Source organism: Pseudopodoces humilis, chromosome 2 (assembly GCF_049639895.1).
Source record: "Pseudopodoces humilis isolate 2021_Gansu_Grassland_sample_001 chromosome 2, ASM4963989v1, whole genome shotgun sequence".
Lineage (NCBI taxonomy): Eukaryota > Metazoa > Chordata > Aves > Passeriformes > Paridae > Pseudopodoces > Pseudopodoces humilis.
Genome location: NC_142201.1, coordinates 86,856,982 through 86,884,705, shown reverse-complemented (window position 1 = coordinate 86,884,705; position 27,724 = coordinate 86,856,982). Strand labels below are relative to the sequence as shown.

Here is a 27,724-nt window from a genome sequence, read left to right as displayed (position 1 = left end):
TCAGCACTCTCAATGCAGCATTTCAGTCTCTAGTTTAATGACAGACATATATATCTCTGGTACATTATTCCATTAATATCTGCCAGTGCAAAAATAAAGATCTGTGAAAAATAATCCTCTAAGGATAACTGCAAACACCCCCTCACTCCAGCAGATGGTACCCTTTCACTTAAGTAAGAAAGACTATTTTCAGTAGCACAGATCTTGCGTTGCTTTATATGAGCGCTGGCCTCTGGGGGCCACACTTCAAACCTATAAATGGCAAATTATGAGTACTGTGATGGTTCCCAATGTGCTTCCAAAATACCATGGTGGGACAGCAATCAGTCTTCTTAAATCAGGTTAAAAGTTTATGCCAGAATCAGTGGTATCACTCTGGATCCTGTAAGATGCACTTATAATTAGTACAGGTACTGCTGGCCAAGAAGTTGTTAGATATTTACTTCAGGAATAACCCACTTTTCCTTCATTTTTGCTGTGTGCTAAGGCTGCGGCAGGCTCCCATATAAGGCTTTTCCCAAAATAATATCATGCATGCTTGTTCTAACAGGTGGAGAAGGAAGAAAACAAATTAAGGTCTGAGCATAGGTATTGTGTTTTTCCCAAAAGAAAAGATCCATCAGTTACCAATAAAAAATGAAAGCACATTATTTGGTTGCACTAAGCATTTTCTGGTTTATTCGGGATACAAAATATCAAAAGGTAAAAAAAGACATGCAAGGGTAAATAAAACCACAATTTTCGTTGGTAGGTTATGAAAAGCTCCCAGATGAGTCAGGTTGAATTTTTCTGTGTTTTCAACACATGCACTTCAAATGAAGTGTTTGCTTAAAATCTTGCAGGAGGGAGCTTGTTTTCCAGTGTAGATGTAGCTGTTACAGAGATTTCTGCCATTGGTTTAGGGGAAGCAGGTGAAGCGGATGTATAGTCCTGTATAGGGTAGGTTCACTGACACCCGAGGCAGAAATGAGGATGTGGACGGCTCTGTGTGTGGCAATATACTTCTTCAGAGCAAGTAAGGAATCAGTAGAGCCGTAATATCTTCTCTGCTGCTGGGAGAATGTGGCTTACTTGTTTTACTGTGTTCTTGTTTTATTCCATTTTACAGGAGCTGAAATCACCCAAACCCCAAGTCTTGTGGTGAGAGAAGATGAGAAAGCTACTCTGAAATGCAGTCAAAATAATAATCACAATTCTATGTACTGGTTTCTGCAGCAGCCAGGGAAGGGAATGCAATTGGTTTATTATTCCTATGGTGTAAGTCTAAAGCAAGTGGGTGACATTCCAGCTGGATTCCAAGCTAACCGGCCAGACCTTGCAGAATTCTATTTGGATATTTTGTCCGTGAAGCTGAACCACTCAGCCACCTACTTCTGTGCCAGTAGTTTGGACACAACACTTCAAAGTCACTTGCTTTCTTTACATAAACCTCTCCCCTTTCATCACCTTCTCTCTGAAGCTGCTCTCAGCACAGGAAGAGGGTGTGTAGGGCAGTCACCTACTAACAAACCAGATGTTACTGAGGTGGAACAAGAATAGGAAGAAATAAGACTAAGGCAAAATAGGTATTTGAAGTGTGGTCTAATTGCTGAGCTCCTCTTTCCTGATCAGCAAATTATACTCCATCTCATCAGAACAATCAATAAAGATAGTTAACCAAATGCAGATATAAAATAAAGGAAAAGTAAATTGTAGTCGACACAGCCACAAGTTATTGTCCCCTAAGACATTTTCTTACCTGACATGGAACAGCTGCTTGACATACACAAGTCTGAAATACTTTAGATAGTGACCTCTGTGGGCACTCTCATTCCTTCCTGGACCACAATATTTTTCACTGTGCTTGGAAACGTTACCCTAATCACAAGAAAATGGTAGAATTACCATTTTCAATGGTGATGAGAAGGAGTCTGAACAAAAGATGATATAGAATAGAATCTAAACAGAACTAATATGCAACAGACTGGATTAAAATGACAAAAGAGGAGTCATTACCATGGCCTGCAAGTGCATAGATAAAATTCTGAAAAGTTGTATGTATTTGGAGAATATGAAGTGGAAAGGCAGGTAGTCAAATAGTACAAAATGTGGAATATATTCACATTCAAGAAAAAAATAACAAGTAGATTTTCATTTGTTCAGAAATTGTTCTGACTATGGAGTTTACTTCTGGCTGCATAGTGAATCCCATACCACTATGTGTGTCACATCTACCTTTATCTCTCTCTCACAACTCAATAAGCAGCAATATTCAGTATTAATCTGGTTGATTCCTTCTCTCTGTGGCTGAGTTCTGAGGTTTTTTTTATCCAAGGCAAATTTGCGATGTTTCTCAAGGCCTTGTTGATCTTTCTGAGGGTGAGCTAAGACCTGATATGAACACTGCTTTAGAAAGCATCCATATTTTGGAGACAAAAATATAGAGGGATGAACAAACAGGACGTGAATGTAAATTTATATACTGCAAGACCTCTCCCTGACAGGATATTTCTGGTTTGGCACAAAGACTCTTTCATGTCAGACAAAAAGACTAACCAGTGTCTTTCCATCACCACCATTCTCCCAGATAGTGTAATTGATGCAGTGGGTTAGTCATATCCTGAAATACTCTTTGGTATGTAACCCTTTCATGATAATATAACAAATTGTCTTAAATTGTTCTAAACCAAAAAAAACACTAAGCAAGGTTCTTGTGATGCATAAAAGTCACCTGCTTTCTAGGTCTAGTTCTGAAATTTAAAAAAAAAATATAAAAAAATTAATATTGTTGTGTTTCCAGTTTTGGAAAGGTTTAAATAAAGGATGTAGAATGGGAACATTCCATAAATAGACATAGCATCCACACTGTGATAATATTCTTATCCCAGTCTGAACTGTGTCAGATTATATTGTAAATGTTGTAGGGCAAAGGAGTATTACCACACATGCAGATACTGAACTTCAAAGGAAATTTTCAATTTGTGATTATTGTGCAGTGTTTCTTCATTGGGACGGGAATTATTGGACTACAGGCACATGTCTGGAGAGAATGTGAAATATCTTTTATGTGAATTCTGTAAGTATCAGCTGATCTGCTAGGAGGATAACTTTGCATAAAAGTAATTAAACATGAGTAGGTGGCAAGCCCTTCCAGCAATGAAGGCTAATTGCAATTTGGTTGCATTAGCAAGGGTGCAGTTAGCATGTTGAAGCACTCTTGAGACTACATCTGGAATACCACCTCTCTGGTCCACACACATTCCTGCCCAACCCCAGCCCAGTACAATAGAGATATAAAACTGTGGAGTGCAGCAGAGGGTCAGTTGCTAAGATGATCAAGGGACTGGAGCAGAAACATAAGAGAGGTTGAGTGAATTGATTTTGTTCATCATGGAGAGAAGAAAGCTAAAAGATTAGCAATTGCATGACTCCAAATGCCTGACAAGTCATAGTCTTAGAAGGGCACAATCAAGTGGGAATCAAGTGGGAACAAGTTGCATCAAGATAAACTCTGATTAGACATAAATGATAAAAAATAAAATAAATGACAAAAAATTGATGCTTCTACACTGGAACACGTTTCTTGGAGATCTTGTCAAATCTCTGTCCTTGAAGATATTCAGAAATCACCTGGACAAAGCTCTAAGCAACATGAGTTGAACAACTGGAGTTAGCCCTGTTTTGAACAGGAATTTGTATTGAGACACCTTCAGAAGTCCCCTCCCATCAATTTTTCTACTAGTCTATGATTTTTATTTTTGAGATGCCAAGAAAAAGCATTAGAGGTTTTTTTTTAATTCATAAAAATGGGTCAGCAACTCCCCCAAACCCACAAATCTTTTCTTTTTCCTTTCTTCTTTTTTATTTTTTTTTTGTGTGTTGTACAACAGAAAGAGCAGCTGCACATGCAGGACCCATCTGCAGACTTGAGCAACAAGAAGATTGTGAGATAACTTGAGGCAAAAAACCCAACAGCTTTCAGGAGACCGTTTATGTATCACTTTTTCTGCCCAGTTGTTAAATGGTGAACAGAAAGCCACATCCTGTGCCTCGTCCTGAGAAGCAGGGGTGTTGTTGTGGTAAGAGAGGCTGATGCGCTATCAAAATGTTTTTTTGAGAAAATGTCAAACCGCATCCTGTTTTGCTAAAATTTAACTGCTGTTCTCTAAAAGAGATATTTTCCAGCACATTTTGGCACATCACCTGCTCTCATACTGAAGTATCATTTTCTGCTGAGGCCTTCAGAGACATTTTCCTCTACTATTGACTCTATGTCAGACAGAAACTCCCTTTAGGGCCTCCACTCTAAGCCTCCTGCTCCTTCTGCCTGCCTAGTACATTCTCAGGTATTCTGCTTCCAAAGCTCTACAAGTGGTCCTCTATCTTGATCTGCATTTTTCCTACATCTACAAAAGAAACATTTATGTATGAAACGTATGACTCTGATCTTCATTTACACCTGGGTGAGCTTCCACTGAATTAACCATAGCTTAACTTGTGGTATGAGGTAATAATGAGATGCAAAGTGGATGAAAGAACTCCAGAAAGGCTCTCCACATTTACTAATCCCTTGGGTTTATAGTTCATGGTGCACAGAAAAGGTCCCGACAAACACAGTTTTACAGAAACACAACCTGATTCCTTTTGCTTCTCCTCCACTACGGATGAGATTCTCTTCCCTATCTCTCACTTGTATTCTTTCTACCCTATCTCAACATGTGTCTTTATTTTCATTCTTGGTTTGCTTCTCTTAGTCTTTATTTTCTTATTTTCTTACTCTCCCTAATCTTCCATTTTACTCTTTCCTTTAAAAGGTCAACACAATTGAATCATACTTCATTGATTGTCTTATGCAGTATATCCCTGGAATTTTTCCCCTCTTTTTGCCTAAAACCCTCCTCTTCATTCTCACTAGCTGGTTCTCTTGAAAATTATAAAAGACACAGTGTAAATTTAGAGAAGTGGACTTAGATAAATATCACCCTGAAGACATCACTTTGTCCAATGTGGTCTCCTCTATGGCCAGAATGAGAAATAAAAAGAATTCTGCAGACCCGAATTGTGCTTCTCTCCTTGGACCTCAGCATCAGCCCCATCACAAACATCCTCTGTCCAAAACACTCTTGAAAAAGAGCTTGATGGACAAAAACATTTCCTTTAAACATACTTCATTCCAAAAGGGAAAGAAAAGGAGATATTATACAAGCCTGGATATGTATCTGTCTCTCTTTTTTAAAGTGCTCTCTTTGCACAATCACCTGTATAGTAGCTGGAGTTTGTGGGAATGAGAATTACATGGCTTGTAGCAGGCTTGAAAAGAACAGGACTGTATTCCTGACCTTGCTCTCAAGTTCCAGATATGGAGAGATATGAATTCAGTTATTCCAGAGTCTAAAAAGGAAGTCTCTGTCATTTGCCAAATTCTTTCTGTCACCGAACCACTGTGTTGTGTCCTTCCTTCACACTGTAGCTTGCAAGCTCCAAAATGCCTATGCCCAAGTTTGCTCTCTGTTCACTTTGCCTAAGCTCTGCTATGACCACTCTGAAAGTCTGTGCCTGTGAGGACAAGAGTGATCTGGGGGTTTTTCTGACAGCCCTGATAAATGCAGCCATTATTGCCAAATGCCCTAATAAATTATATTCATATTAATGTGTTCCAGACTGAGCTGGAATTTTTTCTTAATATTCCATTCTGCTGTGCTCCAGTCTATTCTAATTTCATCGAGCATGAATAATGAGGCATCCTGGGGAAAGAACCCATCACCAGATTGGAAAGATGTCTCTCTTTGTTTATCTCTGTTACACTCCCTGAAATGCGTCCCTTTGTACAACATTCTCACGGTTCCCACACCATTCCCTTGACCAGGCTGTTCACATCTTGGGAATGTAAGACCCCTTGAAGCACTAATGTAGAAAGCATTTTCCAGGAAACAGTTCTCTATTTTGTTTGAACAAGACTACTGAGGCAATTTCTCTACTCAGAACACCACATAAATCTCTTGGTTCATGAGATATTTTCTCCTGTTTTGAAGTGTTTTGGGGAGATTAAAGGAGTGACAAGCACAGAGCAGGAAAAACAGCCCCACTTTACAGCATTATATCCACCTGTCCTCTAGCCCTCAGATAAAGTTTTTTTTCTTTAATGACATTACAAGAGATGGGACAGATTCCTCTCAAGTCTGTCATCAGATCCTTTTGAAACAAACACATTAAGTGTCAGGTGACTTTTAATCTATTCACCAAGGTTTTCTTCTTCACTACTACCACCACTTGAGTCTGGTGTCATCACCAGGGTAATCCCATGGAAGAACAGAGCAAAAGCAAAACCAGCTCCCGTGCCTCTCCCCAGACAGTGCCACTTCTCATCTGGCTGGAGTGCTGATTCCTTCTCTGCCACCTTTGAATTCTGTAGCTGTTTTGGCTCATAATCAGCCCCAGGTGAGGGCAAGCCTCCAAAGCCTGCAGCCCTGCTCCTCTTGTTGGTACACGGTGTAAGTACTGGATAAGACTCTACTGTTCCCATAAAGAGTAAGTTTTTTCTACAGGGATTGTCAGTGAATGATCTTTAATGAGAGTTGCTTATGGCACTATTCATCACTGAAAGTTGTGTGGTAAGACATTATTACTACAGAGGATCAAATTTAAAAACAACAAATCATGCTTTTTCAAGGGAAAAAAAGTGAAAACTTTATTCCTAAATCAAGGAGATGAGTTCTCAGCCTCTGAGCATTAAGAAGGTGCTAGTTTTAAAGGTATGTTACAATACCATATGGAAGTACAGAGAAAGCTCAGCAGTGATTACAACAAAGTGAAGAACAGGATGGCAACAGACAAGTACAAAATATTGTCTTCAGAAATTCTTAGAAGCACAGATACTTTGCAATGGAAAGGTCGAGAAGGTGTCGTGTTCCGGCTGATGTGATGACAAGGGCTCTTCATTTATTCTCTAGATAACTTGACACCATTCTGATTGAAAACAAAATGGAATAAAACCATAAGAACAATAAAATAATAATGACAGTGATAACAACAAGAAGCACCAAAGGACAGAAACAAACACAGGAATTGCTGGATGACCTTGCCCAAAGAGCTACCATCAATGGTTGAATGTTCAAGTGGTGACCGGTCACAAAGCATTTCCCTCAAGGCTCTGCATTGGGACCAAAAGCCTTGTTCCAGCTTTCATCAGTGTGTCATTGATACTGGGCTCAAGTGCACCCTCAGCACGTTCACAGGTGACAGGAAGCTGTGTGGCCATTGATGTGTTTGAGGGAAGGGATGCCATCCAGAGGCACCTGGACAGACTGAGAGAGTGGGCGCTTGTGACCCCCACCAGCCGCTCCTGCGGTTCTGTGTCCAGCTCTGGGGGCCCAGCACAAGAAACACACGGATGTGTGAGAGCAGGTCCAGAGGAGCCCCCAAAAAACAATCACAGGGCTTCAGGGTATGAAGGAAGGCTTAGAGACAAACCCATCTTCACACTGGAGAAGAGAAGCCTCTGGAGAGGCCTGCCTGAGGCCTTTCAATACATGGCAGGGGGAACTTAGAAGAAAAACAGAGATGTTTTACCAAGGCCTTGCTGGGTGTATCTTTCAGCCACAGGAAAAACTTACTACTAAAATACATTTCCTGGCAGTTAGTTCAATTCATCCCATTTGCACAGATTCATTCCCACTGTTCTTTGTAAATCTCTGCAAATGATTGATCAGATTTATCCCCTACATCACCTCCAAAACCCTGCTTATGACTTTCACTGCAGGCATAAGCCGTTTCACAATGGTTACACAAATGCATGATATATCTGATATTTCCCTTATTTACTTTCTGGGCAACTTGTCCTTAATTCTCATCTTTTTCATGTGCTCAGAGAGGATTGTGAGAAGGAATTTCTCTGCTAGATAGCATTGATTTTATTTGAGTTCTAGAAAGACAGTAATAGAAAACCCATCACTTGTGATTTTTCAAGCAGGACTGCACAAAGCCTGGCAGAGCACCTGCAGAACAGCCACACCTCTGAGAACAGGTTTAGTCTGCATGCACTGATCCTTGACAAGTGAGTAAGCCCAGCCTTCCAGGGGCACTCTGACTTACCTTGGCTGTCCACACCAGACCACTCACCAAAACTGCATAGACCAAGGCTTTGCCACAGAGGATGAGGTAAGTGAGCTTCAGAGAATTTCCATACCGCAAGTACGACTCTGCAAGTCAAACACCATTTCTGTATTCTATTTGCATCATCACCATCATCACCATCATCATCATCATCATCATCATCACCATGAGATGCTGGTTCTAATGGAGCTGTCATCAAATGAGAACCCTTGAAATCTTTAGCTAAGACACAGAAAGGAACTAGAGCCAAATGAGTGGCTCAGTTGGCGCCAGGAAACAGGGAATGCAACAGACCATAGTGACTCAAAGAACCAAAAGAGAAAGCAAGTCTAGGAAAGACAGAGATTGCCTTCATGCCAGGAAAGTGCTGAGTTGCCACATCTACTGATGAACTGGGCTGTTCATCCAAATCCCCTCTTAGGAATGCAAAATAGGCTGAATCACAAGATGCACATTTTTTATTTTGTCTCATTATTGTCAGTGGCCTTACAAGTGCTGCTGATGTGTCAGGAAAGTCAGAATAACACGGCTTCTACAAGTTTTATTCTTGTAGATTTTTCACTCTTAAGGGGTTGTCATAGGACTGAGATACCAGCTCTGTCTTAGCTCAGCCTTAAGATTCCTCAAGCATTAAAGAAGTTGTTGAAAAATAGGAGTGTGCAAATATGTATACAAAGAGAAAAGAAATGTAATTTTTAATATGAGTATCCTCCACATATGACAGCAGTGTAGAAGGGAATGTGACTCGGGAAGGGAAACTTGACACTAAGAAATATCATATCCTGAACCCTGATGACAGAATCACTTGGATAAGTATGGATCATTTCTTTCCTGGCCGAGTAAGAATATTCCCATTGGAGGTCAGCTTCTACGACTGGAGGAAATGATAAAGAATAAGTTCTAATCTACAGGAAGGTAACATGATTTCTTCTATTTTCAAAATGGAATCATATGGGAGAGCAAAAGCCCAAAGCAGAGCTACATATAACATGCACAAAGAACCCTCCAAAAAACTTTTCTTCCTTTTTTTGTTTTTTCATTTTTACTATCACATACAAATCACTTAGAGGAGAAAGAAGAAGCTATTCATACAGCAGATATCTCCCACACGTTGTGCTTAGTGTCAGTAAAGCTGGAATTAAAATACACACAGATAATTGCCTGAGAGAAGAGGCAAAATTCTCCTTATGTGAGAAGACACACGTACCTTCTGTGAGTGCACAGCCTGGAAGACAAAAGTGAACACAAAGTCATGTTTCTCTTCAAAGAAAACACAATACAGATTTTAGAAGTCTCAGTTTACAAAACACTGGCTAATGCATATTACTACACTAGCTGTTTTTATGGTACTGTGCAATTTACGCTACTACAGAGATTTCTCAGTGGAAAGCCTGAAGAAACTCTAGATGGGTAATGGTAATGTAGGTGCAGAGGTCCAGGAATGGGAAGAGACATATGCTAATACCAACATATTAGTTAGGCATCTATTTGTGCCAGAAGAAGACCCTGTATGGAAGATACATCTAGATGTGGTTCATATCATAACACACGCTCTTTTGATTTGTGATTTCTGTCTTATACAGCACGGTGAGAGATGTTTTTTACTCACCAGCATCACCATAGATAAATTTGTTTATTGACTGTGTTGTTCCATTGTGAAAGAAATAGGCAACACACTCAAAGCGATTCAAAGGGTTGAACCATTCCCAGGCTGGCATCCTCAGTCGGCTGGTCAGCGAGTAGGTGCTCCCATTCTGTGTGGAGGACTCATCTGTCCCCACCCCCTCGGTCCTTCTCACACCATTCACCCTCCAGGCCAGAGTCAGGTGGTCAGGGTAGAAGCCAGAGGCCAGGCACACCAGCGTGGCCTTGCTCTTCTGCTGGATCTCCTGCTTTGATGGGGAAAAGATGGCCACAGCTGGAGGTAGGATTTCATCATCCTTCCCTGAAACACAAAGCAACACAGCTCCATCACTCTGTTCTATCACAATCCCCAGAAAGGGCTCCTCTTGAGATTGTGCCTTGTTACTCCTGAAATCCCTGGCCTTTTAACAGCTGAACAATTAATGTCTCTTGGATATGACACACCAGGAAAGTGGAAGCATTTGTTTCCACTTGTTACACAGAAACATAAAGGTCTGCCCACAGAAATGCACAAGCACATGAATTTCTTGTATTGCCTCTGGCTGAAGAACACAAAGCTGCAAAGAAGCTGATGAGCAAACTGGCAGTCTGCAATGTTCCCCAGTTTTGCTGTAAGCTCTGTATTTGTAATATTGTATTAATAGATAAGGGAGTCTCTTATATGGCACAAACATCTTCAACAAACTGAATTACATTCAGAGATGTACATCTGCATGACATGGAGATGGAGTTAAGACACCATGGTCATTGCAGTGTTCAGAATTATACTCTCATGGGGCACCCTACTTGGCTCCCTATGGAAGAGAAGACCTGCAAGGAAGGAAGGAAGGAGCTGATCCTTCTCACAGTCTGAAGAACACTTGAGGCAGGTAACATGAATCTGCCAGGGACAGGTTTTGCCTTGTGCCTTAACCTAGCCATCTTTAAGAACATTAAACATGTCTTTATGTAATTTAATGTTTAGGTTATTGTAGCTGTGAGAAGCTCTGAGCCTAGGCTATACACCTTCCCAAAATGATGCAAGATTCTATACACCCACAAATCAAAGGTTGTTCCCTGTCCTAAAGTGTTTAATACCTGCTTGTAAGACCAGCGAGAACAGACTTCAGTCAAAAGGATGCACAAGGCAGCCATGAGAAATTACTCAGAAGCCAGGCAGTGACCCCAAAAGCCAGGGCGTTTTCCATACACTATATTAGAGTTCCTTTTTTTACTCATCTAGCATGAGAAACCCATTGGATCTGTAGAGTGCTGCTGGAAAAAGAAATGCATAGAAAAGTATGAAGCCAAAGAGAAAATTATGACTTTAGATTGTTTTTTTATATGAAGGCACTATGAATTGTAGGTGTTTTTCTTTTTCACTGTTGGACACGATGTAGAAGCGTGGATTCATTCACAGCACACACACCAGAACGAGTTGCTAGGAAGGGCATTTATTCCCTGAACTTTTCAGCTTTTTATAGGGTCTTATGCTGCAGGTTTAACATGATTGGTAAAGGGAACACCACCTCTTATCCCATTGGTGGGATAAGAGAAAAACACACTATCTGCAGTTGTACAGAACTGTTTTGAGAAAGTGAAATTGTTTACAGAGGTAGACCTTGAACGAGAGAGCTCTCAAGAGACCTTCCCTTGGGAACAGACCAGCCACTGACAGGCTGTAATTCTCTCAGGCTCAGTTAAATCAGGTCCACAGTTCCTGATCACTCTCTCCTTTGCAGAGGAAGAGAGGCAGCAGAATTAGTGGAAATTAATATCTTGCAGAGATCTTTTCCCCTAAGCCCTCATGTTTGCATTGAAATGATGCCTTAATTGTGACCAGCAGTGCTTGGTCTGCAAAGATCCCTGGGCTGCATCTGTGTGAGCTTGTACAGACTTTAGGTGACCTGGGTATTAAATAGAGATATTTAGCCCTCTATCCCTAGATAGTTTAGCACTACTCTGCTTTCCATTTAGTGGGTATGTAGAGAAGTTGATTGCTTCTACTTCTCCCTTCTACCACTACATGTTATATTTTTTCCTATCCTAATAGTTTCTCTGAAAAATTCTTTGGCTCATAGCTTAAACACCTAATGAGTGAAGAGATGGAAGCAGATAGGAAAACAAAAGAAGAGAAAGAAATTTAATAGACTAAGGAAAGAAAGAAACAAGCAACAAAAAAAGAGGATGGTAGGAGATAAAGGGAGACAGAAATAAATAATGATAAAACTGCTAAATCTACTAGAAGGACAAAGAAAACCAGAAGCATGCTTGAAACGGAGTAAAGGGATTGGTAAAAGCACAAACTGAAAAAAAAAAGTCTGATCAGTAGCCCATTGTGTTCTGGTCTTCCACACTGCACATGGTAGACACTGACACAAAGATCAATCACTTCCATGCATAAACTCATGCATTCCCTGTCACACAGACTTCACCCACCTGAGAGTAAAAGTACCACAGTTTCTCTATTCCCATCAAGGCAAGGTCACTTTCATCATTTCTTGTTATCTTTCACTCCTAGTTGCATTTTAAAATCATCTGTGTCTTTGCTACATATCATTAACACAAGGGAAATTTTTGAGTGTCCTCTACATTGAGCGCTGGGGTTAACAACAGCTCCTTACCTATAACTCTGAGCACAGTGCCAACTCCAAAGTTAAGCTGCTGGTTTGCACAGCTGTACAAAGTCAGGCTGTAACCCCCAGTGTCATTATGCTCTTCCTGCCAGCCACATAGTTCCTTAAAATGGTACTGTTTAAAGGAGCAGATACCAATATTTCTAATTTGCTATCAAATGGGGCAGTAGCAGAGGGAAAAGTTGCTTTGTTCTGTTATTCCAACATGCCCTGATATAGGTGATGTTAAATCCTTTGTTGGGATGGGAGAAAACAGAGAAAGAAAATGGGGAAAAGGAAAAGAATAGCGGAAAAAAGTATGCTTTTACTTTTATATAATAAAATATATATATATAAATAATGCAGTCCTTGCTGAGCAGTAGACATTGTGAGAAGGACTGTTAGCAGTAGCCAGCATCCCAAAGCAACTTTAGAGAGCCTGCCAACCATCTATGGAGAGGCAAGCAAAGTGCCAGCAAGATTACTCTTTCCTTCCATGATTCAGCACACAGGAGAATCCAGACTCTACCTACGAAGTGCTGCCTTAGATCATTACACAGATGAACTGCAAGCACCTGCAGAGCAGAGAAGCATTTTTCATTCCCAATCTCTATAATATTTTCTTGGAGAATGGGTGAAAATAAAAGTATTTAATCCCTTCTCCCTTCATGAAGTTCCCAGAATTGAAAGACAAAGACAAAGACACAAGGACCTCAACACTGTAATTCCTACACTTCCATAATGGCACATCTCATTTTAATAAGCAACCAATAAATCATTAATCCTGTTCTCATGTCTGCATGAAAAATTATTATTATTAAGCTTTTAATTAAGAATGTTCTTGTCCCCTAAACCAGTATCACATAGATCACAGAGATCTGACTTCTTACTTACCTATGACTGTAAGTTTTGTCCCACTGCCAAAGAACAGTCTATCATTATTCACACTGTTTTGCAGCTGCAGAAAAACCTCTCCTCTGCTCCCAGATCTCTGAGCCAAGCCTGTGGGCTAACCCTCCCCTCATGAGGAGAGCAAAAGAAGAGACACAGAGTACATTTATCTCAGGTCTCCTAGAAAACAAGTCTGTAAGGGAACAGCAGCAAAACTGTGTGTCTAAATAGCTGAGATCAACGTCAGAAATACACTGTCCAAGCCCTTTTGCTTCAGGCTCAATCAGTTGTTGGAGCTTCTACTATTTCTTTAGAGGATATTTATCTATTGATCTAGGTGTCATATTAGAATATTAGAAAATATTTCCCAAATGCCAACATTCCCTGTGATCTCTTTCAATTTTGAAATCAATTATATATTATTCTTCTGTGGTTTTCAGTGGCTATTTAGTGCCTATTCTGAAATAGTAAGACTGTTGTCCTTTGTGACCTTTGTATCACCATCCTGGTGAGCCTGTTCAGTGGAAAGTCTGGCTGTGCTGTGGAGAGCTACTTTCTACAACAAAAAGGACTTAAACAGGTGCAGAGAGATTTTAGTGTTGCTTATGATATTGTTGAGTATTTATTTGCCTTTTTTTTAATAATTAAAAATGCTAGTACACTTTTTTTCCCAGTTATCTAAGATAACATATTCTTTAATTCACCCCAGGAAGATCCAAGGCAATTTAAGCTTGTATCATCTTGATTTTGTTTTCTAGACCCCTTCAAAATGTAAGTCAGTTCTTTCCAGAGAGATAGACAACCTTTCACTGACTTGTCCTTCATCATTTCTAGCCCCAGGAGAACCAGCATAATACAGACTAGATATACTTTAGGGGAATTTCTGTATTTCTCAAATGAAAGGTGTGTCCCTGCCTAGACCACTAAACTTACTCTCCGAAGTGTACTGGATTACCAGCACAGCTGGAGAACACCAGTTTAATAATAAAGTGGAGGATAATAAAGATGATGCTCTCTACAGAGAAGACATTGCATTTGAAGTGAATTAAAAGAGGAAACAAAAATACCTTACCCATTACTGTAAGTTTTGTGCCACTGCCGAAAAGCATATCTGCACTTTTCACAGTGACAAAGGGATGTATCATAAGCTAAGAGAAGGGATGCACGGCAGCAGGCTTACTATAAGCAAACATTACTGTTTTTGGAACCCCAAACATGACCCATTCTCTGTCTGAGGTGGTTCTGGACCACTGGGAGTGAACTAAAACAAATCTCTTTGTTTTCCCTTCCATGAAGGATAGCTGTCTTGAATAGTCTTTCAGGATCCTGTTCACTTTTCTGACAAGTTAAAATAATCCACACAAGGAGAGCCCAGAAGAATCAGCTCTGTGGTCCCAGATGAACCCTTCAGGGCCATTAGGAAGAACTCCAGTGAGACAGAGGGGAGAAGGACTAGAGGCAACCTTTGTTCTCACAGGCATGAGGCAGTCCACAGATATTGGAGGCCTATTAAGACAGAGAACCCAAACACATTCTTATGTAGTGCCTCTGAGAGACACCTGCTACGTGTCAGAATTCTAACACTTGTACCACATCAAGAAAGAACCAGTTTGTCATCTCTTGCAAATATTGGTGCATCAGGAAACAATAATAATCCCAGCTTTGCACGCTCAATAGGCTTTAGGTAAATCTGCAGTCAGTTTGATTTGCTGAAAATTCATTTCAGTATCTCAGAATATGCTAGCTTGCTTCACAGAGAGGGCAGGCTCAGTTCTCAGCTGATGAAAATAGGTCCCAGCATACAAGGTCTGTTAAGAGAAACCAAGGCAGAGCACACCTGCTCTGCTGTATAATCCTCTGCAGCTGCCTTAACACGCTCTGCCACAAGGCTCCTGCACCAAAGGGTTTTTGTAAAGGCTTCCTGGGGAATGTATCATCGTGGACCCCCCTGTCCCCACAATGATACAACCTGTTACAAAAACAATCCCACCCATGACTCCACCCCCTGTTCCACTAGGAATGATTGCCCTGAGTACCTGCACTGGTTTGGACTGTGGTAGAGCTAATTTCTTTCCCAGCAGCTACTGTGGGGTTCTGTTTTGGGCTTGTTCTGCAAATGCTGTTGACAGGATAGAAGTGTTTTTGTTATTGCTGAGCAGAGCTTGCACAGCATTCAAGAGCTTTTCTGCTTCTCCTACCACCATGCTGGCAAGGCAACTGGTGGTGGTGCCTGGGAGGAGGGACAGCAGGGACAGCTGATCCCAGCTGATCCAAGGGATGGTCCATATCCTATGGCATCATGCTCACTGTGTGAAAGGGGTGAGAAGGGGGTAGAAGGAAGAGAGGGACATTTGGAGTGATGGTGTTTGTCTTCCCCAGTCACCCTTATGTGTGATGGGGCCCTGCCATCCTGGGAATGGCTGAACACCTGCGCGCCCATGGGAAGCGGTGAATGAATTCCTTGTAATGCTTTGCTTGTGTGCATAGGTTTTGCTTTACCTCTTAAATGTCTTTATCTCAAGCCACTAGTTTTTCAATTCTATCCCCAGTCCTGCTGGTGGGGAGTGAGCAAGCACCTGCATGGGGCTTGATCCTGGCTGGGGCTGAACCATGGCAGAACCACAGACCACATCCTTCCTTTGCCATTGCTGTTTCTATGTGATAGCCCAATTACCTCTCAGTGTATCCATTACCCCTAAATTTATAATCTTAGATTTTTTTCTTATACTCAAAAAGAGAACTTTTTTTTTTTTTTTTTGTTCTTTTATTGGTTGACCTTAAATGCAGTAAATTTTCACTCGGTAGCATCATGTTCATGATGCTTTCCTTCCTACTCTTTCTCTCTTCTGTGCCCAGCATGACAAGCAAACTTCAAGCTCACAGTTTTTAATTTTTGGTTTGCAACGAGATCAATTTGCTTACTACAGGCTGGTGTTTGTCTTTTTGGCTTGGTGTTGCTTGAGAGTGTCCTCCCAGGGCTTGTGACTCTGCCTAAGAAAAGGCTTCATCTAGGAGTAAGAGCAAGCCTTCATTCTGCAGACTGCCTGAAGGGATGGGAACTGATGGGGACAGGTAACAGGCAAATTTTATCTCCTTGCCTTACAAATAAGTGGAGGAGTCTTGTCTCAAAGAGTGTCAACACATAGTTGCTAACCTAACCAGGTACCTGCAGTAAACATGCTTTTTATACTGCCCTTTAATGGCTACATTTGACTCTTCTTGGTATGAAAAATAGATTGTAAAGCACAGGAAAAAATCCTCCGACACAAGGTCATTCTACTAGGAAAAATCACAAATTAATTTTGCATTATTTTCAGATATCCCTAATCTTCTGCATCCAAATTTACACTGTCACCCCTCTACCTTATTCTGTGTTATTCCTATATCTATTCAGAAAACATTTATACATAAAATGCATGACCGTTCTTCATTTAGTCCATTGTGAGTTTCCACTGAATTAACCATAGCTTAACTTTGGTGTGAGGTAATAATGAGATGCAAAATGGATGAAAGAACTCCAGAAAGGCTCTCCACATTTACTAATCCCTTGGGTTTATAGTTCATGGTGCACAGAAAAGGTCCCCACAAACACAGTTTTACAGAAACACAACCTGATTCCTTTTGCTTCTCCTCCACTACGGATGAGATTCTCTTCCCTATCTCTCACTTGTATTCTTTCTACCCTATCTCTAACACGTGTCTTTATTTTTATTCTTGGTTTGCTTCTCTTAGTCTTTATTTTCTTATTTTCTTACTCTCCCTAATCTTCCATTTTACTCTTTCCTTTAAAAGGTCAACACAATTGAATCATACTTCATTGATTGTCTTATGCAGTATATCCCTGGAATTTTTCCCCTCTTTTTGCCTAAAACCCTCCTCTTCATTCTCACTAGCTGGTTCTCTTGAAAATTATAAAAGACACAGTGTAATTGTAGAGAAGTGGACTTAGATAAATATCACCCTGAAGACATCACTTTGTCCAATGTGGTCTCCTCTATGGCCAGAATGAGAAATAAAAAGAATTCTGCAGACCCGAATTGTGCTTCTCTCCTTGGACCTCAGCATCAGCCCCATCACAAACATCCTCTGTCCAAAACACTCTTGAAAAAGAGCTTGATGGACAAAAACATTTCCTTTAAACATACTTCATTCCAAAAGGGAAAGAAAAGGAGATATTATACAAGCCTGGATATGTATCTGTCTCTCTTTTAAAGTGCTCTCTTTGCACAATCACCTGTATAGTAGCTGGAGTTTGTGGGAATGAGAATTACATGGCTTGTAGCAGGCTTGAAAAGAACAGGACTGTATTCCTGACCTTGCTCTCAAGTTCCAGATATGGAGAGATATGAATTCAGTGCATCCAGAGTCTAAAAGGGAAGTCTCTGTCATTTGCCAAATTCTTTCTGTCACCGAACCACTGTGTTGTGACCTTCCTTCACACTGTAGCTTGCAAGCTCCAAAATGCCTATGCCCAAGTTTGCTCTCTGTTCACTTTGCCTAAGCTCTGCTATGACCACTCTGAAAGTCTGTGCCTGTGAGGACAAGAGTGATCTGGGGGTTTTTCTGACAGCCCTGATAAATGCAGCCATTATTGCCAAATGCCCTAATAAATTATATTCATATTAATGTGTTCCAGACTGAGCTGGAATTTTTTCTTAATATTCCATTCTGCTGTGCTCCAGTCTATTCTAATTTCATCGAGCATGAATAATGAGGCATCCTGGGGAAAGAACCCATCACCAGATTGGAAAGATGTCTCTCTTTGTTTATCTCTGTTACACTCCCTGAAATGCGTCCCTTTGTACAACATTCTCACGGTTCCCACACCATTCCCTTGACCAGGCTGTTCACATCTTGGGAATGTAAGACCCCTTGAAGCACTAATGTAGAAAGCATTTTCCAGGAAACAGTTCTCTATTTTGTTTGAACAAGACTACTGAGGCAATTTCTCTACTCAGAACACCACATAAATCTCTTGGTTCATGAGATATTTTCTCCTGTTTTGAAGTGTTTTGGGGAGATTAAAGGAGTGACAAGCACAGAGCAGGAAAAACAGCCCCACTTTACAGCATTATATCCACCTGTCCTCTAGCCCTCAGATAAAGCTTTTTTTCTTTAATGACATTACAAGAGATGGGACAGATTCCTCTCAAGTCTGTCATCAGATCCTTTTGAAACAAACACATTAAGTGTCAGGTGACTTTTAATCTATTCACCAAGGTTTTCTTCTTCACTACTACCACCACTTGAGTCTGGTGTCATCACCAGGGTAATCCCATGGAAGAACAGAGCAAAAGCAAAACCAGCTCCCGTGCCTCTCCCCAGACAGTGCCACTTCTCATCTGGCTGGAGTGCTGATTCCTTCTCTGCCACCTTTGAATTCTGTAGCTGTTTTGGCTCATAATCAGCCCCAGGTGAGGGCAAGCCTCCAAAGCCTGCAGCCCTGCTCCTCTTGTTGGTACACGGTGTAAGTACTGGATAAGACTCTACTGTTCCCATAAAGAGTAAGTTTTTTCTACAGGGATTGTCAGTGAATGATCTTTAATGAGAGTTGCTTATGGCACTATTCATCACTGAAAGTTGTGTGGTAAGACATTATTACTACAGAGGATCAAATTTAAAAACAACAAATCATGCTTTTTCAAGGGAAAAAAAGTGAAAACTTTATTCCTAAATCAAGGAGATGAGTTCTCAGCCTCTGAGCATTAAGAAGGTGCTAGTTTTAAAGGTTTGTTACAATACCATATGGAAGTACAGAGAAAGCTCAGCAGTGATTACAACAAAGTGAAGAACAGGATGGCAACAGACAAGTACAAAATATTGTCTTCAGAAATTCTTAGAAGCACAGATACTTTGCAATGGAAAGGTCGAGAAGTTGTCATTTTCCTGCTGATGTGATGACAAGGGCTCTTCATTTATTCTCTAGATAACTTGACACCATTCTGATTAAAAACAAAATGGAATAAAACCATAAGAACAATAAAATAATAATGACAGTGATAACAACAAGAAGCACCAAAGGACAGAAACAAACACAGGAATTGCTGGATGACCTTGCCCAAAGAGCTACCATCAATGGTTGAATGTTCAAGTGGTGACCGGTCACAAAGCATTTCCCTCAAGGCTCTGCACTGGGACCAAAAGCCTTGTTCCAGCTTTCATCAGTGTGTCATTGATACTGGGCTCAAGTGCACCCTCAGCACGTTCACAGGTGACAGGAAGCTGTGTGGCCATTGATGTGTTTGAGGGAAGGGATGCCATCCAGAGGCACCTGGACAGACTGAGAGAGTGGGCGCTTGTGACCCCCACCAGCCGCTCCTGCGGTTCTGTGTCCAGCTCTGGGGGCCCAGCACAAGAAACACACGGATGTGTGAGAGCAGGTCCAGAGGAGCCCCCAAAAAACAATCACAGGGCTTCAGGGTATGAAGGAAGGCTTAGAGACAAACCCATCTTCACACTGGAGAAGAGAAGCCTCTGGAGAGGCCTGCCTGAGGCCTTTCAATACATGGCAGGGGGAACTTAGAAGAAAAACAGAGATGTTTTACCAAGGCCTTGCTGGGTGTATCTTTCAGCCACAGGAAAAACTTACTACTAAAATACATTTCCTGGCAGTTAGTTCAATTCATCCCATTTGCACAGATTCATTCCCACTGTTCTTTGTAAATCTCTGCAAATGATTGATCAGATTTATCCCCTACATCACCTCCAAAACCCTGCTTATGACTTTCACTGCAGGCATAAGCCGTTTCACAATGGTTACACAAATGCATGATATATCTGATATTTCCCTTATTTACTTTCTGGGCAACTTGTCCTTAATTCTCATCTTTTTCATGTGCTCAGAGAGGATTGTGAGAAGGAATTTCTCTGCTAGATAGCATTGATTTTATTTGAGTTCTAGAAAGACAGTAATAGAAAACCCATCACTTGTGATTTTTCAAGCAGGACTGCACAAAGCCTGGCAGAGCACCTGCAGAACAGCCACACCTCTGAGAACAGGTTTAGTCTGCATGCACTGATCCTTGACAAGTGAGTAAGCCCAGCCTTCCAGGGGCACTCTGACTTACCTTGGCTGTCCACACCAGACCACTCACCAAAACTGCATAGACCAAGGCTTTGCCACAGAGGATGAGGTAAGTGAGCTTCAGAGAATTTCCATACCGCAAGTACGACTCTGCAAGTCAAACACCATTTCTGTATTCTATTTGCATCATCACCATCAGCATCATCATCATCATCATCATCATCACCATGAGATGCTGGTTCTAATGGAGCTGTCATCAAATGAGAACCCTTGAAATCTTTAGCTAAGACACAGAAAGGAACTAGAGCCAAATGAGTGGCTCAGTTGGCGCCAGGAAACAGGGAATGCAACAGACCATAGTGACTCAAAGAACCAAAAGAGAAAGCAAGTCTAGGAAAGACAGAGATTGCCTTCATGCCAGGAAAGTGCTGAGTTGCCACATCTACTGATGAACTGGGCTGTTCATCCAAATCCCCTCTTAGGAATGCAAAATAGGCTGAATCACAAGATGCACATTTTTTATTTTGTCTCATTATTGTCAGTGGCCTTACAAGTGCTGCTGATGTGTCAGGAAAGTCAGAATAACACGGCTTCTACAAGTTTTATTCTTGTAGATTTTTCACTCTTAAGGGGTTGTCATAGGACTGAGATACCAGCTCTGTCTTAGCTCAGCCTTAAGATTCCTCAAGCATTAAAGAAGTTGTTGAAAAATAGGAGTGTGCAAATATGTATACAAAGAGAAAAGAAATGTAATTTTTAATATGAGTATCCTCCACATATGACAGCAGTGTAGAAGGGAATGTGACTCGGGAAGGGAAACTTGACACTAAGAAATATCATATCCTGAACCCTGATGACAGAATCACTTGGATAAGTATGGATCATTTCTTTCCTGGCCGAGTAAGAATATTCCCATTGGAGGTCAGCTTCTACGACTGGAGGAAATGATAAAGAATAAGTTCTAATCTACAGGAAGGTAACATGATTTCTTCTATTTTCAAAATGGAATCATATGGGAGAGCAAAAGCCCAAAGCAGAGCTACATATAACATGCACAAAGAACCCTCCAAAAAACTTTTCTTCCTTTTTTTGTTTTTTCATTTTTACTATCACATACAAATCACTTAGAGGAGAAAGAAGAAGCTATTCATACAGCAGATATCTCCCACACGTTGTGCTTAGTGTCAGTAAAGCTGGAATTAAAATACACACAGATAATTGCCTGAGAGAAGAGGCAAAATTCTCCTTATGTGAGAAGACACACGTACCTTCTGTGAGTGCACAGCCTGGAAGACAAAAGTGAACACAAAGTCATGTTTCTCTTCAAAGAAAACACAATACAGATTTTAGAAGTCTCAGTTTACAAAACACTGGCTAATGCATATTACTACACTAGCTGTTTTTATGGTACTGTGCAATTTATGCTACTACAGAGATTTCTCAGTGGAAAGCCTGAAGAAACTCTAGATGGGTAATGGTAATGTAGGTGCAGAGGTCCAGGAATGGGAAGAGACATATGCTAATACCAACATATTAGTTAGGCATCTATTTGTGCCAGAAGAAGACCCTGTATGGAAGATACATCTAGATGAGGTTCATATCATAACACACGCTCTTTTGATTTGTGATTTCTGTCTTATACAGCACGGTGAGAGATGTTTTTTTACTCACCAGCATCACCATAGATAAATTTGTTTATTGACTGTGTTGTTCCATTGTGAAAGAAATAGGCAACACACTCAAAGCGATTCAAAGGGTTGAACCATTCCCAGGCTGGCATCCTCAGTCGGCTGGTCAGCGAGTAGGTGCTCCCATTCTGTGTGGAGGACTCATCTGTCCCCACCCCCTCGGTCCTTCTCACACCATTCACCCTCCAGGCCAGAGTCAGGTGGTCAGGGTAGAAGCCAGAGGCCAGGCACACCAGCGTGGCCTTGCTCTTCTGCTGGATCTCCTGCTTTGATGGGGAAAAGATGGCCACAGCTGGAGGTAAGATTTCATCATCCTTCCCTGAAACACAAAGCAACACAGCTCCATCACTCTGTTCTATCACAATCCCCAGAAAGGGCTCCTCTTGAGATTGTGCCTTGTTACTCCTGAAATCCCTAGCCTTTTAACAGCTGAACAATTAATGTCTCTTGGATATGACACACCAGGAAGGTGGAAGCATTTGTTTCCACTTTGTTACACAGAAACATAAAGGTCTGCCCACAGAAATGCACAAGCACATGAATTTCTTGTATTGCCTCTGGCTGAAGAACACAAAGCTGCAAAGAAGCTGATGAGCAAACTGGCAGTCTGCAATGTTCCCCAGTTTTGCTGTAAGCTCTGTATTTGTAATATTGTATTAATAGATAAGGGAGTCTCTTATATGGCACAAACATCTTCAACAAACTGAATTACATTCAGAGATGTACATCTGCATGACATGGAGATGGAGTTAAGACACCATGGTCATTGCAGTGTTCAGAATTATACTCTCATGGGGCACCCTACTTGGCTCCCTATGGAAGAGAAGACCTGCAAGGAAGGAAGGAAGGAGCTGATCCTTCTCACAGTCTGAAGAACACTTGAGGCAGGTAACATGAATCTGCCAGGGACAGGTTTTGCCTTGTGCCTTAACCTAGCCATCTTTAAGAACATTAAACATGTCTTTATGTAATTTAATGTTTAGGTTATTGTAGCTGTGAGAAGCTCTGAGCCTAGGCTATACACCTTCCCAAAATGATGCAAGATTCTATACACCCACAAATCAAAGGTTGTTCCCTGTCCTAAAGTGTTTAATACCTGCTTGTAAGACCAGCGAGAACAGACTTCAGTCAAAAGGATGCACAAGGCAGCCATGAGAAGTTACTCAGAAGCCAGGCAGTGACCCCAAAAGCCAGGGCGTTTTCCATACACTATATTAGAGTTCCTTTTTTTACTCATCTAGCATGAGAAACCCATTGGATCTGTAGAGTGCTGCTGGAAAAAGAAATGCATAGAAAAGTATGAAGCCAAAGAGAAAATTATGACTTTAGATTGTTTTTTTATATGAAGGCACTATGAATTGTAGGTGTTTTTCTTTTTCACTGTTGGACACGATGTAGAAGCGTGGATTCATTCACAGCACACACACCAGAACGAGTTGCTAGGAAGGGCATTTATTCCCTGAACTTTTCAGCTTTTTATAGGGTCTTATGCTGCAGGTTTAACATGATTGGTAAAGGGAACACCACCTCTTATCCCATTGGTGGGATAAGAGAAAAACACACTATCTGCAGTTGTACAGAACTGTTTTGAGAAAGTGAAATTGTTTACAGAGGTAGACCTTGAACGAGAGAGCTCTCAAGAGACCTTCCCTTGGGAACAGACCAGCCACTGACAGGCTGTAATTCTCTCAGGCTCAGTTAAATCAGGTCCACAGTTCCTGATCACTCTCTCCTTTGCAGAGGAAGAGAGGCAGCAGAATTAGTGGAAATTAATATCTTGCAGAGATCTTTTCCCCTAAGCCCTCATGTTTGCATTGAAGTGATGCCTTAATTGTGACCAGCAGTGCTTGGTCTGCAAAGATCCCTGGGCTGCATCTGTGTGAGCTTGTACAGACTTTAGGTGACCTGGGTATTAAATAGAGATATTTAGCCCTCTATCCCTAGATAGTTTAGCACTACTCTGCTTTCCATTTAGTGGGTATGTAGAGAAGTTGATTGCTTCTACTTCTCCCTTCTACCACTACATGTTATATTTTTTCCTATCCTAATAGTTTCTCTGAAAAATTCTTTGGCTCATAGCTTAAACACCTAATGAGTGAAGAGATGGAAGCAGATAGGAAAACAAAAGAAGAGAAAGAAATTTAATAGACTAAGGAAAGAAAGAAACAAGCAACAAAAAAAGAGGATGGTAGGAGATAAAGGGAGACAGAAATAAATAATGATAAAACTGCTAAATCTACTAGAAGGACAAAGAAAACCAGAAGCATGCTTGAAACGGAGTAAAGGGATTGGTAAAAGCACAAACTGAAAAAAAAAAGTCTGATCAGTAGCCCATTGTGTTCTGGTCTTCCACACTGCACATGGTAGACACTGACACAAAGATCAATCACTTCCATGCATAAACTCATGCATTCCCTGTCACACAGACTTCACCCACCTGAGAGTAAAAGTACCACAGTTTCTCTATTCCCATCAAGGCAAGGTCACTTTCATCATTTCTTGTTATCTTTCACTCCTAGTTGCATTTTAAAATCATCTGTGTCTTTGCTACATATCATTAACACAAGGGAAATTTTTGAGTGTCCTCTACATTGAGCGCTGGGGTTAACAACAGCTCCTTACCTATAACTCTGAGCACAGTGCCAACTCCAAAGTTAAGCTGCTGGTTTGCACAGCTGTACAAAGTCAGGCTGTAACCCCCAGTGTCATTATGCTCTTCCTGCCAGCCACATAGTTCCTTAAAATGGTACTGTTTAAAGGAGCAGATACCAATATTTCTAATTTGCTATCAAATGGGGCAGTAGCAGAGGGAAAAGTTGCTTTGTTCTGTTATTCCAACATGCCCTGATATAGGTGATGTTAAATCCTTTGTTGGGATGGGAGAAAACAGAGAAAGAAAATGGGGAAAAGGAAAAGAATAGCGGAAAAAAGTATGCTTTTACTTTTATATAATAAAATATATATATATAAATAATGCAGTCCTTGCTGAGCAGTAGACATTGTGAGAAGGACTGTTAGCAGTAGCCAGCATCCCAAGGCAACTTTAGAGAGCCTGCCAACCATCTATGGAGAGGCAAGCAAAGTGCCAGCAAGATTACTCTTTCCTTCCATGATTCAGCACACAGGAGAATCCAGACTCTACCTACGAAGTGCTGCCTTAGATCATTACACAGATGAACTGCAAGCACCTGCAGAGCAGAGAAGCATTTTTCATTCCCAATCTCTATAATATTTTCTTGGAGAATGGGTGAAAATAAAAGTATTTAATCCCTTCTCCCTTCATGAAGTTCCCAGAATTGAAAGACAAAGACAAAGACACAAGGACCTCAACACTGTAATTCCTACACTTCCATAATGGCACATCTCATTTTAATAAGCAACCAATAAATCATTAATCCTGTTCTCATGTCTGCATGAAAAATTATTATTATTAAGCTTTTAATTAAGAATGTTCTTGTCCCCTAAACCAGTATCACATAGATCACAGAGATCTGACTTCTTACTTACCTATGACTGTAAGTTTTGTCCCACTGCCAAAGAACAGTCTATCATTATTCACACTGTTTTGCAGCTGCAGAAAAACCTCTCCTCTGCTCCCAGATCTCTGAGCCAAGCCTGTGGGCTAACCCTCCCCTCATGAGGAGAGCAAAAGAAGAGACACAGAGTACATTTATCTCAGGTCTCCTAGAAAACAAGTCTGTAAGGGAACAGCAGCAAAACTGTGTGTCTAAATAGCTGAGATCAACGTCAGAAATACACTGTCCAAGCCCTTTTGCTTCAGGCTCAATCAGTTGTTGGAGCTTCTACTATTTCTTTAGAGGATATTTATCTATTGATCTAGGTGTCATATTAGAATATTAGAAAATATTTCCCAAATGCCAACATTCCCTGTGATCTCTTTCAATTTTGAAATCAATTATATATTATTCTTCTGTGGTTTTCAGTGGCTATTTAGTGCCTATTCTGAAATAGTAAGACTGTTGTCCTTTGTGACCTTTGTATCACCATCCTGGTGAGCCTGTTCAGTGGAAAGTCTGGCTGTGCTGTGGAGAGCTACTTTCTACAACAAAAAGGACTTAAACAGGTGCAGAGAGATTTTAGTGTTGCTTATGATATTGTTGAGTATTTATTTGCCTTTTTTTTAATAATTAAAAATGCTAGTACACTTTTTTTCCCAGTTATCTAAGATAACATATTCTTTAATTCACCCCAGGAAGATCCAAGGCAATTTAAGCTTGTATCATCTTGATTTTGTTTTCTAGACCCCTTCAAAATGTAAGTCAGTTCTTTCCAGAGAGATAGACAACCTTTCACTGACTTGTCCTTCATCATTTCTAGCCCCAGGAGAACCAGCATAATACAGACTAGATATACTTTAGGGGAATTTCTGTATTTCTCAAATGAAAGGTGTGTCCCTGTCTAGACCACTAAACTTACTCTCCGAAGTGTACTGGATTACCAGCACAGCTGGAGAACACCAGTTTAATAATAAAGTGGAGGATAATAAAGATGATGCTCTCTACAGAGAAGACATTGCATTTGAAGTGAATTAAAAGAGGAAACAAAAATACCTTACCCATTACTGTAAGTTTTGTGCCACTGCCGAAAAGCATATCTGCACTTTTCACAGTGACAAAGGGATGTATCATAAGCTAAGAGAAGGGATGCACGGCAGCAGGCTTACTATAAGCAAACATTACTGTTTTTGGAACCCCAAACATGACCCATTCTCTGTCTGAGGTGGTTCTGGACCACTGGGAGTGAACTAAAACAAATCTCTTTGTTTTCCCTTCCATGAAGGATAGCTGTCTTGAATAGTCTTTCAGGATCCTGTTCACTTTTCTGACAAGTTAAAATAATCCACACAAGGAGAGCCCAGAAGAATCAGCTCTGTGGTCCCAGATGAACCCTTCAGGGCCATTAGGAAGAACTCCAGTGAGACAGAGGGGAGAAGGACTAGAGGCAACCTTTGTTCTCACAGGCATGAGGCAGTCCACAGATATTGGAGGCCTATTAAGACAGAGAACCCAAACACATCTTATGTAGTGCCTCTGAGAGACACCTGCTACGTGTCAGAATTCTAACACTTGTACCACATCAAGAAAGAACCAGTTTGTCATCTCTTGCAAATATTGGTGCATCAGGAAACAATAATAATCCCAGCTTTGCACGCTCAATAGGCTTTAGGTAAATCTGCAGTCAGTTTGATTTGCTGAAAATTCATTTCAGTATCTCAGAATATGCTAGCTTGCTTCACAGAGAGGGCAGGCTCAGTTCTCAGCTGATGAAAATAGGTCCCAGCATACAAGGTCTGTTAAGAGAAACCAAGGCAGAGCACACCTGCTCTGCTGTATAATCCTCTGCAGCTGCCTTAACACGCTCTGCCACAAGGCTCCTGCACCAAAGGGTTTTTGTAAAGGCTTCCTGGGGAATGTATCATCGTGGACCCCCCTGTCCCCACAATGATACAACCTGTTACAAAAACAATCCCACCCATGACTCCACCCCCTGTTCCACTAGGAATGATTGCCCTGAGTACCTGCACTGGTTTGGACTGTGGTAGAGCTAATTTCTTTCCCAGCAGCTACTGTGGGGTTCTGTTTTGGGCTTGTTCTGCAAATGCTGTTGACAGGATAGAAGTGTTTTTGTTATTGCTGAGCAGAGCTTGCACAGCATTCAAGAGCTTTTCTGCTTCTCCTACCACCATGCTGGCAAGGCAACTGGTGGTGGTGCCTGGGAGGAGGGACAGCAGGGACAGCTGATCCCAGCTGATCCAAGGGATGGTCCATATC

The 27,724-nt window shown here is 41.0% G+C and overlaps 2 protein-coding genes across 2 annotated transcripts; both read right to left on the bottom strand.

Moving 5' to 3' along the window:
- Positions 1 to 6,663: 6,663 nt before the first annotated feature.
- LOC102110081 (T cell receptor beta chain MC.7.G5-like) lies at positions 6,664 to 14,336 on the bottom strand. Its single transcript, XM_088052203.1, has 5 exons — positions 14,293 to 14,336; positions 9,701 to 10,036; positions 9,299 to 9,316; positions 8,071 to 8,177; positions 6,664 to 6,945 (listed from the first exon to the last, which is right to left on the bottom strand). The coding sequence occupies exons 1-5, from the start codon at positions 14,327 to 14,329 to the stop codon at positions 6,919 to 6,921; spliced, it is 525 nt and encodes a 174-aa protein (XP_087908329.1). The 5' UTR covers positions 14,330 to 14,336; the 3' UTR covers positions 6,664 to 6,918.
- A 4,553-nt stretch (positions 14,337 to 18,889) lies between these two features.
- Positions 18,890 to 26,551, bottom strand: LOC106629091 (T cell receptor beta chain MC.7.G5-like). The gene is made up of 5 exons (XM_088052227.1): positions 26,509 to 26,551; positions 21,916 to 22,251; positions 21,513 to 21,530; positions 20,288 to 20,394; positions 18,890 to 19,162 (listed from the first exon to the last, which is right to left on the bottom strand). The coding sequence occupies exons 1-5, from the start codon at positions 26,543 to 26,545 to the stop codon at positions 19,136 to 19,138; spliced, it is 525 nt and encodes a 174-aa protein (XP_087908353.1). The 5' UTR covers positions 26,546 to 26,551; the 3' UTR covers positions 18,890 to 19,135.
- Positions 26,552 to 27,724: the final 1,173 nt, after the last annotated feature.

Excerpts from the sequence above, each read along its gene's own strand:
- LOC106629091 (XM_088052227.1), bottom strand. The coding sequence starts at position 26,545 with ATGCTTTTCGGCAGTGGCACAAAACTTACAGTAATGG. Across the intron at positions 22,252-26,508 it reads CACAAAACTTACAGTAATGG|GGAAGGATGATGAAATCTTA; the intron begins GTAAGGTATTTT and ends TTTGTGTTTCAG. Across the intron at positions 19,163-20,287 it reads GTCTGGTGTGGACAGCCAAG|AATGGTGTCAAGTTATCTAG; the intron begins GTAAGTCAGAGT and ends GTTTTTAATCAG.
- LOC102110081 (XM_088052203.1), bottom strand. The coding sequence starts at position 14,329 with ATGCTTTTCGGCAGTGGCACAAAACTTACAGTAATGG. Across the intron at positions 10,037-14,292 it reads CACAAAACTTACAGTAATGG|GGAAGGATGATGAAATCCTA; the intron begins GTAAGGTATTTT and ends TTTGTGTTTCAG. Across the intron at positions 6,946-8,070 it reads GTCTGGTGTGGACAGCCAAG|AATGGTGTCAAGTTATCTAG; the intron begins GTAAGTCAGAGT and ends GTTTTCAATCAG.